The 14,372-nt window shown below is 41.2% G+C and overlaps 1 protein-coding gene across 1 annotated transcript; it reads left to right on the top strand.

Moving 5' to 3' along the window:
* Window positions 5,732–6,531, top strand: LOC8079611 (protein RETICULATA-RELATED 3, chloroplastic). Its single transcript, XM_021463665.1, is given in 2 exon segments — window positions 5,732–6,109; window positions 6,112–6,531. Coding segments are annotated over 2 exon segments (798 nt in total).

Raw genomic sequence — 14,372 nt, 5'->3', positions numbered from 1 at the left:
AGTATTTTTAGACATAAGTTGATATTTCTATATTCATAACTTTTAATATATATTTAGATATAAACACTGTGAATTTAGAGATGTAGAAATGATTTATAATTTTGGAAAGGAAGTATTTTTTAATATGTATTTGTCAAAATTTAGATTTGACTCCTCAAAATATAAGATGAATAATTATTTTAGAACAGAGGGAGCACTCAGTATTATTAGATAGATTGAAGATATAAATATTGTTAAGTTTTTTATAAATTTAGGTCTCGTTTAGTTCGATTTTTTTGGAGTTTGGCTATTATAGCATTTTTGTTTGTATTTGACAGTTATGGTCCAACCATGGACTAACTAGACTCAAAAAATTTGTTTCGCAAATTACAGGCAAACTATATAATTAGTTTGTTTTCTATATTTAATGCTTTATGCATATGTCTAAAGATTTAATTTGACAAAAAAAATTTGAAAATTTTAAGAACTAAATAAGGTCTTAATTAAAATTTAGGGGATGTTTGGTTGCTTGCCATAGTTTACCACAACTAACTTTAGTCAAGTGTGGCAAGCCACAAAAAGTGTGGCTAGCAAATTGGTTGCCATACTTTGCCATGCCTAAAGGAATCTTGCCACACTTTTTAACTCTATGACATGTGGAGCCCAAAAGAATCATGCATAAACTTAGTTGTCAACCAAACACTTGCCAACTTGACTTGACTAAGATAAAGTGTGGTAAAGTGTGGCTAGCAACGAAACAGCTCCTTTAATCAGCATGTACCTCGTAGACCTTTTGTAAAGGACGGAGGAAGTACCTGTGCTGCTGCGTAATTGCGTGGAGTCGAGTCGAAGATCGTAGGCGGCGCAGCCGTCAAGACCGCCGGGCGTCGTCGTTGTCGCAACGCGAGTAGTAGTCGCCGGCTTTACCCAGGGCCAGGGCGGCAGGCAGGCAGACCGGCCTTTTTGCGGGAGGAGGAGAATGCATGCTGCACACCATGCATGTGTGTCTGGGCTGGGCCCGGCTGCGCAACTCGACACACGTCACTTTGCTTTGGGCCACGACTGTAGCACATGTCATCAGACCTGCCATTGTGGAATTAGGGGCCCGGCGTGGTCCATGGACGACGCCCAGGATCTTCTGCGTCCCCCACTCTCCCCCTCCCCTTCATCATCCACCGTCACGCACAGACACACCCCACACCACACCTAGCTGCGGTTGTTCGCTTTTTTTCGTTCTATTTTTTCTACAAGCCAACAATATACAGTAATTTTAGCCATTACCTTTCAGATCAGTGAACAGGCAAAATGCTTCCTAAACATATAGTGTGAGTTGGAGCCTATTTAGGCCTTGTTTAGTTCCAAAATATTTTGTAAAATCGACACTGTAGCTTTTTCGTTTGTATTTGACAAATATTGTTCAATCATAGACTAACTAGGCTCAAAAGATTCGTCTCGTCAATTTCGACCAAATTGTGCAATTACTTTTTATTTTTATCTATATTTAATACTCCATGCATACGTCTAAATATACGATGTGACGGGGAATTTGAAAAATTTTGCAAAATTTTTTGGGAACTAAACAAGGCCCTAGTCCTAAACTATTTTGCAAAATGGTCAAGATTTCTTATCACATCGAATCTTACGGTATATGTATAAAACATTAAATATAGATAAAAAAATAATTACACAGTTCGCCTGTAATTTGCGAGACAAATCTTTTAAGTCTAATTAATTCATAGTTGGACAACAATTGTCAAATAAAATGAAAGTGCTACAGTATCATTTTGTAATTTTTTCACCAACTAAATAATGCCTTAGTTAGTTTCTGTTTAATTACTTTCTCTATTCCAAATTATAAGATGTTTTAATATTTCTAGATTGATAATTTTTACTATATAAGATATTAGCATTTATGTCTGTAAATAAAATTATTATAAAAATATATTCTATAAATAATTTAATGGTACTTATTTTGTATCTTGTACTTTTCTTATATAAATTTAGTTAAAGTTTAGACTATTTAACTCATTGAATATGATAATTGCATTCTTTTGTGACACTGACACACCCCACGCCAGCTGCGGTTCATGGCGTCCCTCCTATCATAAGTTTTATATTCAGGACATGTTTCCCTCGACGGATAGTGCGAGTTAGCTAGTTCCTGTTTAAGTACTATGTAAGAGCTGCTGATAGTACTCACTATCATCAAACTTTAAATGTCGCTATGAATTTTGACGGCGAGACTTTTCTCCTTGAGACATGTAACCAAGGTTCTGAAACTCTTTTAAGTCTCTTAGCAGGGCATATAAGGAGTACTACCTCCATCCACAAAAGAATGTAATTATGGTATCCATATATGTCAATAGAGCTCAAATTTGAGCAAATTTATAGTAAATGATATTAGCATTTGTATCTCTAAATAAATTTATCATTAAAATATATTATATAAATAGTTTAAGGGTACTTATTTTGTATCATAAGTATTTATATTTTTTTTATATAAATTTGATCAAAATTTAGACTGTTTGACTCCTTGAAATATGAGAATTGCATTTTTTTTACATGGACACACCCCACACCAACTGCAGTTAATGGCATCCCCCTCCTATCATATGCTTTATATTAGGAGATGTTCCCCTCAGAGGATAGTGCAAGTTAGCGGGCTCCTGTTTAAGTACTATGTAAGAATTACTGATAGTACTCACTATCATCGAACTTTAAATGCTATGAATTTTCGACAGCGAGACTTTTTCTCCATGAAACATGTAACTAGTAGTTCTCAAAGTCTCTTTGCAGGTTATATAAGTAGTACTACCTCCATCCACAAAACAATGCAATTATGATATTCGTGCTGATCAATAGAGCTCAAATTTAACCAAATGTATAGTAAATATTATTAGCATTTATGTCACCAAATAAAACTATTGTGAAAATATATTCTATAAATAATTCTATGGTACTTCTTTTGTATCGTAAATGTTGCATTTTTTATATATAAATTTAGTCAAAGTTCAGACTATTTGACTCCTTTTGAAACCTGAGAATTGTATTCTTTTGTGCAACACACCCCACACCAACGGCGGATAATGCCATCCCCCTCCTATCATAAGTTTTATATTCAGGACATGTTTCCCTCGACGGATAGTGCGAGTTAGCTAGTTCCTGTTTAAGTACTATGTAAGAGCTGCTGATAGTACTCACTATCATCAAACTTTAAATGTCGCTATGAATTTTGACGGCGAGACTTTTCTCCTTGAGACATGTAAGGTTCTGAAACTCTTTTAAGTCTCTTAGCAGGGCATATAAGTAGTACTACCTCCATCCACAAAAGAATGTAATTATGGTATCCATATATGTCAATAGAGCTCAAATTTGAGCAAATTTATAGTAAATGATATTAGCATTTGTATCTCTAAATAAATTTATCATTAAAATATATTATATAAATAGTTTAAGGGTACTTATTTTGTATCATAAGTATTTATACTTTTTTATATAAATTTGATCAAAATTTAGACTGTTTGACTCCTTGAAATATGAGAATTGCATTTTTTTTTACATGGACACACCCCACACCAACTGCAGTTAATGGCATCCCCCTCCTATCATATGCTTTATATTTAGGAGATGTTCCCCTCAGAGGATAGTGCAAGTTAGCGGGCTCCTGTTTAAGTACTATGTAAGAATTACTGATAGTACTCACTATCATCGAACTTTAAATGCTATGAATTTTCGACAGCGAGACTTTTTCTCCATGAAACATGTAACTAGTAGTTCTCAAAGTCTCTTAGCAGGTTATATAAGTAGTACTACCTCCATCCACAAAACAATGCAATTATGATATTCGTGCTGATCAATAGAGCTCAAATTTAACCAAATGTATAGTAAATATTATTAGCATTTATGTCACCAAATAAAACTATTGTGAAAATATATTCTATAAATAATTCTATGGTACTTCTTTTGTATCGTAAATGTTGCATTTTTATATATAAATTTAGTCAAAGTTCAGACTATTTGACTCCTTTTGAAATCTGAGAATTGTATTCTTTTGTGCAGACACACCCCACACCAACGGCGGATAATGCCATCCCCCTCTTATCATAAGTTTTACATTTAGGACATGTTTCCCTTAACGGATAGTGTGAGTTAGCTAGCTCCCATTTTAAGTACTATGTAAGAATTATAGGTAGTACATGTTTAAATGTCACTATGGATTTTGACAGCGACACTTTTTCTCCGTGGGACATGTAACCTACAGTTCTGAAACTGTGCAAGTCTCCAAACCGGCCACAAGTAGTACTACCTTTATTGTCAAATTTAACTAAATTTATAGTAAATGTATTCGTATTTATATCTTTAAATAAATTTATTAGAAAAATATATTTTATAAATAATTTAATAGTATATATTTTTTATACAAAATTAGTAAAAATTACGTTAGAGAAAAAGGATAAATATTTGGAAACAGAGGTAGTACTTCTGAGCTTGCTAGTACTCACCATCTCGTCAAACTTAAATGTCCGTGAGTTTGGATTGCAAGACTTGTCCGCCGTGGGACATGTGATCGACAGTTTTTAAACTCTTCAATTCTCTTAGCAGGCAAAGCTGCAGTATACATCTCCGTCGGTCACATGATGTGTCGGTCGTATTATAGTACAGTACACATAATAATTTTCGTCTTGTATCACATAATGTATGTATCTTTGTGAGCACTTTTCCTGGTTGATACTCTGTCTGCACATTGGTTGAAATACGTGAGTTTACATCACTGTCTAAATGACTAAGGGCCTGTTTAGATTGGGGTTGAAAATTTTTTGGGTGTCACATCGAATGTGTCGGAAGGATGTCGGAAGGGGTTTTAGAAACTAATAAAAAAACAAATTACATAGCTCGTTAGGAAACTGCAAGACAAATTTATTAAGCATAATTAATCTGTCATTAGCATATATGGGTTACTGTAGCACTTAAGGCTAATTATGGAGTAACTAGGCTTAAAAGATTCGTCTCGCGATTCTCAACTAAACTGTGTAATTAGTTTATTTTTTTATCTACATTTAATGTTCCATATATGTGTCCAAAGATTCGATGGGATGGATGAAAAATTTTTGGGTGGGAAACTAAACAGGGCCTAAGGCCTTGTTTAGTTCGCAAAAATTTTCAATATTCTCCGTCACATCGAATCTTTGGTCGCATGCATAGAGTATTAAATATAGACGAAAATAAAAACTAACTGCACAGTTTATCTGTAATTTGTGAGATGAATCTTTTGAACCTAGTTACTCCGTGATTGGACAATGTTTGTCAAATAAAAACGAAATGCTACAGTAGCCAAAAACAAAAAATTTTGCTAACTAAACAAGGCCTAAATGAAAACATAGTGTTGAAGTTTAGGGGATATTAAATTTGAGCTTTTTACGTCATTATAAAAGTTCAAAATGACTTGTGTATCATCGAGACGAAAAAAGCTCCTAGTACCTTTGTCCAAAGTTTTCTTTCGCCGGGTACCACTTCAGTTAGTTTTGCTTGTAACAACAATGGAAAAAGTCTACTTACCCCCCTCAAGTATTGACCTGTGTCTAACCTAGGCCCCCAACTATAAAACCGGATATCCTACACTCTAAAATTTGGAAAACCAGACAACTAACCCCCCGGGGCGGTTTGGGAGGGCGGTTTTGACACGGTGGCGTCTAGCGTGTCACCGGTTTTGACACCGTGGCGCTGGTGGAGGTCGCTGGCAGACTGGCCCCACATGTCAGGCGAACCCCCTCAAATACGTCGTCGCCTTCCCTGCTTCTCTCCCTCTCTGCCCGCGACCCTCAAATACGACGGCGGCCGCCGCGGGGCCATCCTCGGGCTCTTCCTCGCCGGGTGGGCCACCCGCGTCGCCGCGGACCCGCAGTTCCCTTTCAAGGTGCTCATGGAGGAGCTCGTCGGCGTCACCACCTGCGTGATCGCCGACATGGCCTCCCGCCCCAACTTCGGCCTCAACGAGCTCGACTTCGTCTTCTCCACCCTCGTCGTCGGATCCATCCTCAACTTCGTCCTCATGTACCTCCTCACCCCCACCGTCGGCCCGTACTCGCTCGGCTCCCGCGTTGCCACAATCATGTCCAAGGGCGCGGTGGTCGGGCCGCCGGCCCGTACTCGCTCGGCTCCCGCGTCGCCACGATCATGTCCAAGGGCGTGGTGGTCGGGTTTGCGGCGGGGTTCACTGGGACCGCGATCTCCAATGGGCTTATTGCGATGCGGAAGCGCATGGACCCGGCGTTCGAGACGCCCAACAAGGCTCCGCCCATGCTGCTCAATGCCGCCACCTGGGCGCTCCACATGGGTGTCAGCAGCAACCTGCGGTACCAGACGCTGAATGGGGTCGAGTACCTGCTCGGCAAGGTCGCACCGGCACCGGTGTTCAAGGTGTCCGTTGTTGCTCTCCATTGCATGAACAACATGCTTGGTGGGATGTCCTTCGTACTGCTTGCCAGGTTGACTGGGGCGCAAAAATCAGATAAGACGGCGACGATCGCGAAAGAGAAGGAGAGGTTGATATGAGGGAGTTGCGGAGAGGGAGAGAACCAGGAGAGGCGATGGGGTATTTGAGGGGGTTCACCTAACATGTGGGGCTAGTCTGGCAGCAACCTCCACCAGCGCCATGGTGTCAAAACCGGTGACACACTCGACGCCACCGTGTCAAAACCGCCCTCCCAAACCGCCCTAGGGGGTTAGTTGTCTGGTTTTCCAAATTTTAGAGTGTAGGATATTCGGTTTTATAGTTGGGGGCCTAGGTTAGACACAGGTCGATACTTGAGGGGGGTAAGTAGACTTTTTCCTAACAACAATTAACAGCCAGTGGAAAAGACGATTTTGCCCTCGGTTATAGAATGCATCAAATGGCGCCAATGTAATCCTATGATTTCCTCTTTTCTCTGTATATGTGTATATGAAAAAATTTAATAATTATAATAATAATTTTGAAATGCATCTAAAATAATCGATAATTGCGACAACCACAATAAGTATTTCAAATGAGATCCAAATTTATCATGACGTTCATAGTCAGCTTGATTACAAAATCAAGTTTGCACACAAAGATGGTCCTCATTTTGGATGCCCAGCTCGCACGACGCGCCCCTCGACCCGCGCGATGCACCCCTCGACCCGTGGCGCTCGGCCCCCGGGGACAGACTCGCTCGGCACTAGCGCTTAACGCCACCGCTCGCCTCCACGCCCACCCGTTGCTCTCTCCTCTTCTCTAGGGTTTGAGATTGAAGTGAAGAACGATGGGGATTAACTGGAAAGAGCGAAGGGAGTGCTCCAAGTGAAGACTCTAGACTCGATGGGGATTAACTAGAAAGGGTGATGGGCAAAACAGTAATTTGTCATCCAACTCTGTTAGAAACACACGGCAATGTGACGGAAATGGTACGCAGGTAAAGAAAAATTTTAGCAAGGGCACTGAGGAACTTTTCTTCATTTCGATGGTATGTAGGGCATTTTGAACTTTTATAATGGCACACAAGTAAAAACCTCATTGAATTTGGTCTTGGCAAACAATTGCTGACAAAAAGGAATAAAATTGGGCAAATTGAAACATATTTGCAAAAGGGGGTCCCAAAGACGTTGCCGCCATGTAAAAACCGGCCCACGCCAGTTTCGTATGTTCGTGTTGAAACCTTTCATAATTCAATTAGTATTCTTTTAAATTTAGGAAAACTTGTAGAACACATTGTGGGAAGGTTTTATATTAGGGTAAGACCACACCCTCTGTATATATCGAGGAGCCCTTGTTGTTCAATGTCCTTTGTGACGGAATTCCATGTCGTTCTAGATGCATGGCCTTGTTGATCCGAGGATAATATTTACATGTCGTTCCCGACAATGGGTCTTCCCAGCACGTGTTCGTTGTTGGAACACGGTGTTATGAGCTGTGAAGGCTAAGACATGCCATAACTATGTAATCTTTTTCGGGCGAACCACGGGGAGGCGGAGGTTGCAAGCAAAGTAGTCCTTGAAGACCACCACGTAATCTTTTCTGAGCGAAGGTATCGTCTCACCCTGTGAAATCTTGGCCCTTCCCGAAGGAATGCATCCCTCCTCAAGCTCAAAAACCATCTCCTTCGTGATAAGTGAATGCCCAAAATCCTAGGTCTTGCCAGGAGTCCACAAGCAAAGTAGTCCTTGAAGATCATAGTGTAATCTTTTCTAGGCAAAGGCACCGTCTCACCTTGTCAAATCTTGGTTTTGCCTGAAGGAATGCATGCCTCCTTCTCAAGCTCAAGAACCATATCCTTCGTCATAAGTGAAGGCCCAAAATCCCAGGTCTTGCTAGCCATAACCTCTACTTCTCCAGCTCCAATTAAATCACAAAGTGAAGCCTCAAAACCGATGAGATCCTTAAGGTAGCCTAGCGGGGAAAGGGGCTAACAGAAGAAGCCACTACCAAGGCAACCCGATGGCCAAGCAAGAGTGAAGGCAAGCCAAAAACAAGTGAAGTCTAAAAGCAAAGAGGAACTAGAAGGCGAAAGTGATGAAAGCGATGAATCCAGTGGCGTGAGAGGAGCCTTCACGCACCTCGCCCTTATATAGCCCTCGAACAGACGCTTTACCTTCTGTGCCCAACAATCATGTCAGTTTACCAATGCATCAGTTCCAGAGCCATCGCGTCAAATTATAAACCGACATGTCACAATAGACAAGCCTAGCGCAGCGCGACCTAGGGGGAAGGGGGAAGTGAAAGGTCCAAATGGCTAGAGGGGGGGTGAATAGCCTATTTAAATTATCTACAAACTTCAACTAGACAAGTTGATTAGTAAAACAAAAGGCGAAGCTATTCTAGCACTAGCACAACTAAGCTACACAAGCTAAACTAACAAGGTAGGCAAGTTTGTAAAGAGAGGAGAGTGGTTGTTATATCGACGTTGTAGAAATGAGATATATCCAATCAATCACGTACACAATCACAAGAGAGACCTCGACAAGAGATGACACAAGATTTTTTACCGAGGTTCACTTGCTTCCCGGCAAGCTACTCCTCGTTGTGGCGATACAGCCACTTGATGGATCACGAGCTAATTGGCAATCCAAAGCCAAACCCTCAGCGAGTGTCGCACATCCACTCACAAGATGGGGATCCTCCAAGCCACGAGCAATCCACTAGAGTAGCCAATTGCGATCTCCCGCGGGAAAGGCTCAAGAACCCCCCACAAGCCACTTGGTGAGGCTCGAAACAATCTCCAATCACGAGCTCAACACCACCGCTGCTCCAAGCCGTCTAGGGCGTCGGGAAACACCCAAGAGTAACAAGAAATCCGCAGCAAACTCAAAAATCAAGTGCCACTAAATGCAACTCTCAAAGCAATGCACTTGAATCTCACTCAATCTCACTAGGATTAGCAATCAAGCAAGGAGATGAGTGGAGGGAGTGTTCTCTGGCTCAATGTATGTCTCAAGTAGTCAAATGTGCAAGAGTTAGCCTCCCAAGCTGGCCACCAACTATTTATAAGCTCTCTCAAAGAACTAGCCGTTGGCCACTTTCACTGGGCTGAAATCAGGGGCACCGGACGCTACCAAGTGAGCACCGGACGCTCGACCCCCTGCGTCCGGTGTACTGGGGTTGGCCACGTGTCCTTCTTGAATCTCGCGTGTCAGATTCTAACGGCTACCTGCAGAACACCGGACGCTCTGCAGGTCCACACCGGACGCGTCCGGTGCATACCGGACTCATGCGCAGAGAGTTCCGCAAACCTGCAGGGTCACTGGACGTGAGCCACCGGACGCACCCTGAGCGTCCGGTGCTCACCGGACTTAAACTCAGAGCGCGTCCGGTGCTCAACCCTAGCAGGGTTAAGCACACCGGACTCTGAGGCAAGCGTTCGGTGCCTCCGCACTCAGCGTCCGATGAGTGTTTCTTAGTGAGAAAACACTCCCGCGACTTCTCCAAATTTCCCACCGGCGCAATAGAAAATATGTACTTAATTTTCTCAAAAGCGCCGAATCCCGCCTCGCAAGCTCGGCGGGAGGGAGAGAGGAACCCACACCCCTCTCAACCCTAGGAACTCCACCTTCTTTGTAAATGTGCTAACACCAACAAGTGTCCACCTCCAAAGTGCATGTGTGTTAGCTTTTCACAAACATTTTCACCCAAAGGAGTTAAGTTAGCATTTTACTAGATCCTAATGCATATGCTCAAGATATGGACCTAGTAGCACTTGATTCGAGAGATGACCGTGATTTCCCCTCTTGATAGTCGGCTATCTATCCTAAACCCGGTCAATCACTTCTCTACTCATCTTAGACCGACAAAAGTAAAACCCTATGTTTATACCTTTGCCTTGATAACTTTGCTCCTCGTATATCACCATGATCTTCACTTCATGCTTTATCCCTTTGTGATCATGTGGCCACCTTTCCATGCCACCATGCACCTTCATCACATGTGTTGCTATGCCTAACTCAAATCACTTAAACACAAGGCATTAGCAACTTGATGTCATTAATTACCAAAACCAAACTTGGGCTTTCCGGAAGCCTCTGCATACACACGAGCCTCCGCAGCATAAAGCCTATGGATAAAATTGAGGGACAAAGCCCGCTTGCATATGACCATGCCATCAAGGGGTAAACTATTGGTACAATGGTGTTATGAACTATGAAGGCTAAGTCATACCATAACCAAAAGAGACTAATGCTATACAAAGTATGATTGATGATGTGTAGGGATCCAAAAGAAGGCATTCAACTGCACCCTCAAGGCAGAAGAATGTCTTAGCTCAATGGCGAAGGCTCCATAGGACCAACCTGAGGTGGGGCGCTCGACGGAGGCCAAGAGGCCGGCAGCGAAGGTCCGAGGTTGCGCAAACCTAAAGCGGAGGCTCTAACGGTGAAGGCTGAAGAGAAGTACCTCACAGCTCCTTGGGTTCGGCACATGGGCCTCATGTGGGCCTAAGGTGAAGCCCATCAAGCATGGCTGTTCTTGAAGAGAGAAGCCCTAGAGTACCCTTAGCACAATGTATATTCTTAAACATATTCTAGGAATGTACCTTAGTTGTCAAGGGACATAAATGTAAAATGGCTCCTCTATGAATAGTACCCTATAAAAGGGGATGCATAAAGGAGGTTGGTGAATACATTCATGAAAACCTAATCGTGCTAGGGTTCACTCGCTAGTCCTCTCACCTTCCCTAGTGCCTCCGCCCATGCGAAGACACTATTGTATCCTACCTATCGGAGACCCCAACATTTGTAAACTTTTTTGTGCAAAATCTGTGTGGCCGACATGCTGGTCGGCTCCATTGTGTTTGGGCGTCCTCGCTGTGTGTTAGGCTACGTGCAGTCTCAGACATGCTAGCCCTAACTGGTGTGCGATCTATATTGTCTACACATAGCAAGGAAATTGAATTGTCGATTTGCCTAGCCCATACTTTTCTTCGTCAATCTTGACATCCACTCAATGGTTGGTCAACATACGCAAAAGAAAACTCATTGTTGGTAGTATATTCAGGTAATAAATTTGTATGAAAGCTAAAACTCTTCTTAAAGATAAAGATTTTACTTTAGTGTCTTAAGAGGAGAGTGATTTATTTAACTAAGGTTAACTTAGCTTAAAGGATTGGCTTAGGAGTCCAAAGTATTGTTTACAATATTATTGTAATGAAATAATTAAACACTTCTATTCTCAGCATACTAAGACAATATAAAAAATATACAGATACTGAGTTAACCTTACCTACATCCATAAAACATATGCTCGACAATTAGTTAACCAGCATGGGGAAGAATGAAAAAAATATCTTTATTGTGCAACCACTTTTCTTTAGGCAATTTGGTGGGCGCAAAATGATATTTTTATTGAAAAGAAACGGTACATCTTTTTTACAGGTTGTTAACATATTTGGTGCGGATTTAAGCACTATAGCGTGAGGTCTTTGTTTTGTATATCTAAGAATGATAAAGGAGCAAGCAATAAACGACTTTGTTTGTGCTTATTTTTGTTTTCTTGATTAAGTTCTCTTTTCTGATCAGCTGAATAGCTAAAAAAACATGTAAAGAACTTGGTGGTTGCTGAGGCCTGATCTTTTTTTTAATAGAAAAGAACATGTTCCCCTGCCGGTAATTGTGGTGGTGGTGCCGCAGACGATCCGAGTAGCCGCAGACCAACATACAAGATCCAGTGGCATGAAAAAACCATGTGTGCCTGCTTATTGACAGCGTACGAGGCCGCAACCTGCCTCTGGATGCGTAGGTAAATAGCAGCAGGTAACAGTAAGTGATCCGATGGACAAAATCTAGGCCGGGACCCAGAGCTCAGCTTTAATTTGTCGTAGTAGCCGTCGCCGTTGGTTAATCTGATCCGCCCATTCCATATCGTAGTGTAGCACTGTTACTCCAGTACCGATAAAAAGGTAAATAGGGAAATTGTCAAATAAATAGTGCCTTTTCTTAATATACTATTTGGCCCCGATCCCTACTTGTCTATTCTAGTATATCAATAAAAAGGTAAATAGGAAAATTGACAAATAAATAGTGACTTTTCTTAATCTACTATTTGGCTCCGATCCCTACTTGTCTGGAGTACAACACGTGGCTGCCTTTATGGGTTATTTGGATTCACAGTTTAAGTACCACTTTTGGATCGGATAAGTACTATATATATATGTTAGTGTATGGTCTTGTGAGTCTTGTTTTGAAATAATTTCCGATCCACTTTCTTGTGGCCATGATATTTCATCTATTCTCTCTAGACTAAATGCAAACTATTGCATGCAAGAGAAAAAAAATTGAATACATAGTACATATATAAGGGTCTGTTTAGATTCATTAGCATCTAACAAAAGGATTTGTTTAGTAATACAAGAGCACTCGCAATATATAAATTATGATATATATAACTTATATAAACATTTTTTTGACAAGAACTTATATAAACATTAAATGCACTGTCATCATTGTTGAGATGGCATATTATTTATTAAAGTGTCCTATACCGCAATTATAGAGCTCAACAAGATCTACTTTTGGTTGTAACTTTTTTCATTAATTTGAAACCATTTAGAGGCTCAAGTATTCTATACAAGATTACTAAAAGTTAATATAAAAAGGTAGCCTTCTATATGTAAAGTCAAGTTTGTAGTGTAATGTTAGTGAGCAAACATATGTTATTTAAAGTCACATGTTTGAGACCTAGAAAGTGCAACATCTTTTTTGAAATTCACGGGCATATGTTCACCTCTGTTACTAGAGCCTATTTGAATTTTCTCCTCTAAACTTTAGAGATAAAGCTCCAAACAAGTAGTCTAAAAAAATAGCTATAACCTTTAGCCCACCTTAAATTTGTGTTTTAGAGCTCAAAAAATGATCTAAAGCTTTTAGAGCTCCAAAGTTTAGAGGAAGCAGGGATCCAAATAGGGCCTAATTTATTGGGGTGATGATTTTGTTTTAAAATTCTTTTTTAAAGATGGGTCTTGTGTCTGTCTACCTCCATTAATCGATTTATAGAGAGCACCTAACTGACTGCTAATAAGCACACGTAACTGACTGCTAATAAGCACATATTATTTGACAGAAACAGTTAGACTGCTCGCTACTATATATTAATAGAAAATGACGATGGCCCCCTAGTTTTATTCTTCAATTTGTACCAAACGATGTAATTGTCTTTAATTAATAAAGCTCGCCATTTGCATTGTAAAAAACAAACAGTTAGACTGCTCGCTACTAATAATAGAAAATGCCGACCTCTAACAATGCTTAGCGCTGTGGGTATCTAGCGTTTTTTTTGGGTGATGTAGTTCCGGCATAAGACAAACTCTAGCAACCAAAATCTGATTGGGACATCAGATATATGTGCATATAATACAGTGCGGCTGCTGCTGCCACCAAAACCCTATCTGCATGCAGGCTACCATTAAGCTCTGTTTTCAGAGAGCCACAGCACATGCATCATGCACCTGCTCTGAGACTGCTGATGAAGCAAAAGTCAGGGCAACACAGTGTCGAGGGTCAGTTGGCTTCCACAAAATCTCTATCGGACTGGGGGGAAATCGATCGTCTCCATCGATCAATCGACCCATCACCTCGTAGCTCGAACGCCGAGCTTTGAACCTGTGGGTCTGAATGTCTGATACGCTGCCATGCATGCATGTAGACGGAGAGCTTTTAGCATGAACAAAGGCCGTCTCTCTTCGTCCTGCCAATCCAATAATTTGTTCGGGCAGCTTTTGAGCAAGGTAGGGGACCCCTGCCCCGATCGATCCAGTACTCTCACTCTTTTACTTGCTTTCACGGATACACTCATATGCATGTGAACAATCAAGCGCACAGAAGCGGTCGTTTTGCCAGAAGAGAATACGGCGACAGCAAGTATCAGTAGCTAGCTAGGAGAGAATATCTGTTGC

This window comes from Sorghum bicolor, chromosome 6 (assembly GCF_000003195.3).
Source record: "Sorghum bicolor cultivar BTx623 chromosome 6, Sorghum_bicolor_NCBIv3, whole genome shotgun sequence".
Lineage (NCBI taxonomy): Eukaryota > Viridiplantae > Streptophyta > Magnoliopsida > Poales > Poaceae > Sorghum > Sorghum bicolor.
Note: the sequence above shows the minus strand (reverse complement) of the source record. Positions and strands in the feature narration are given on the sequence as shown.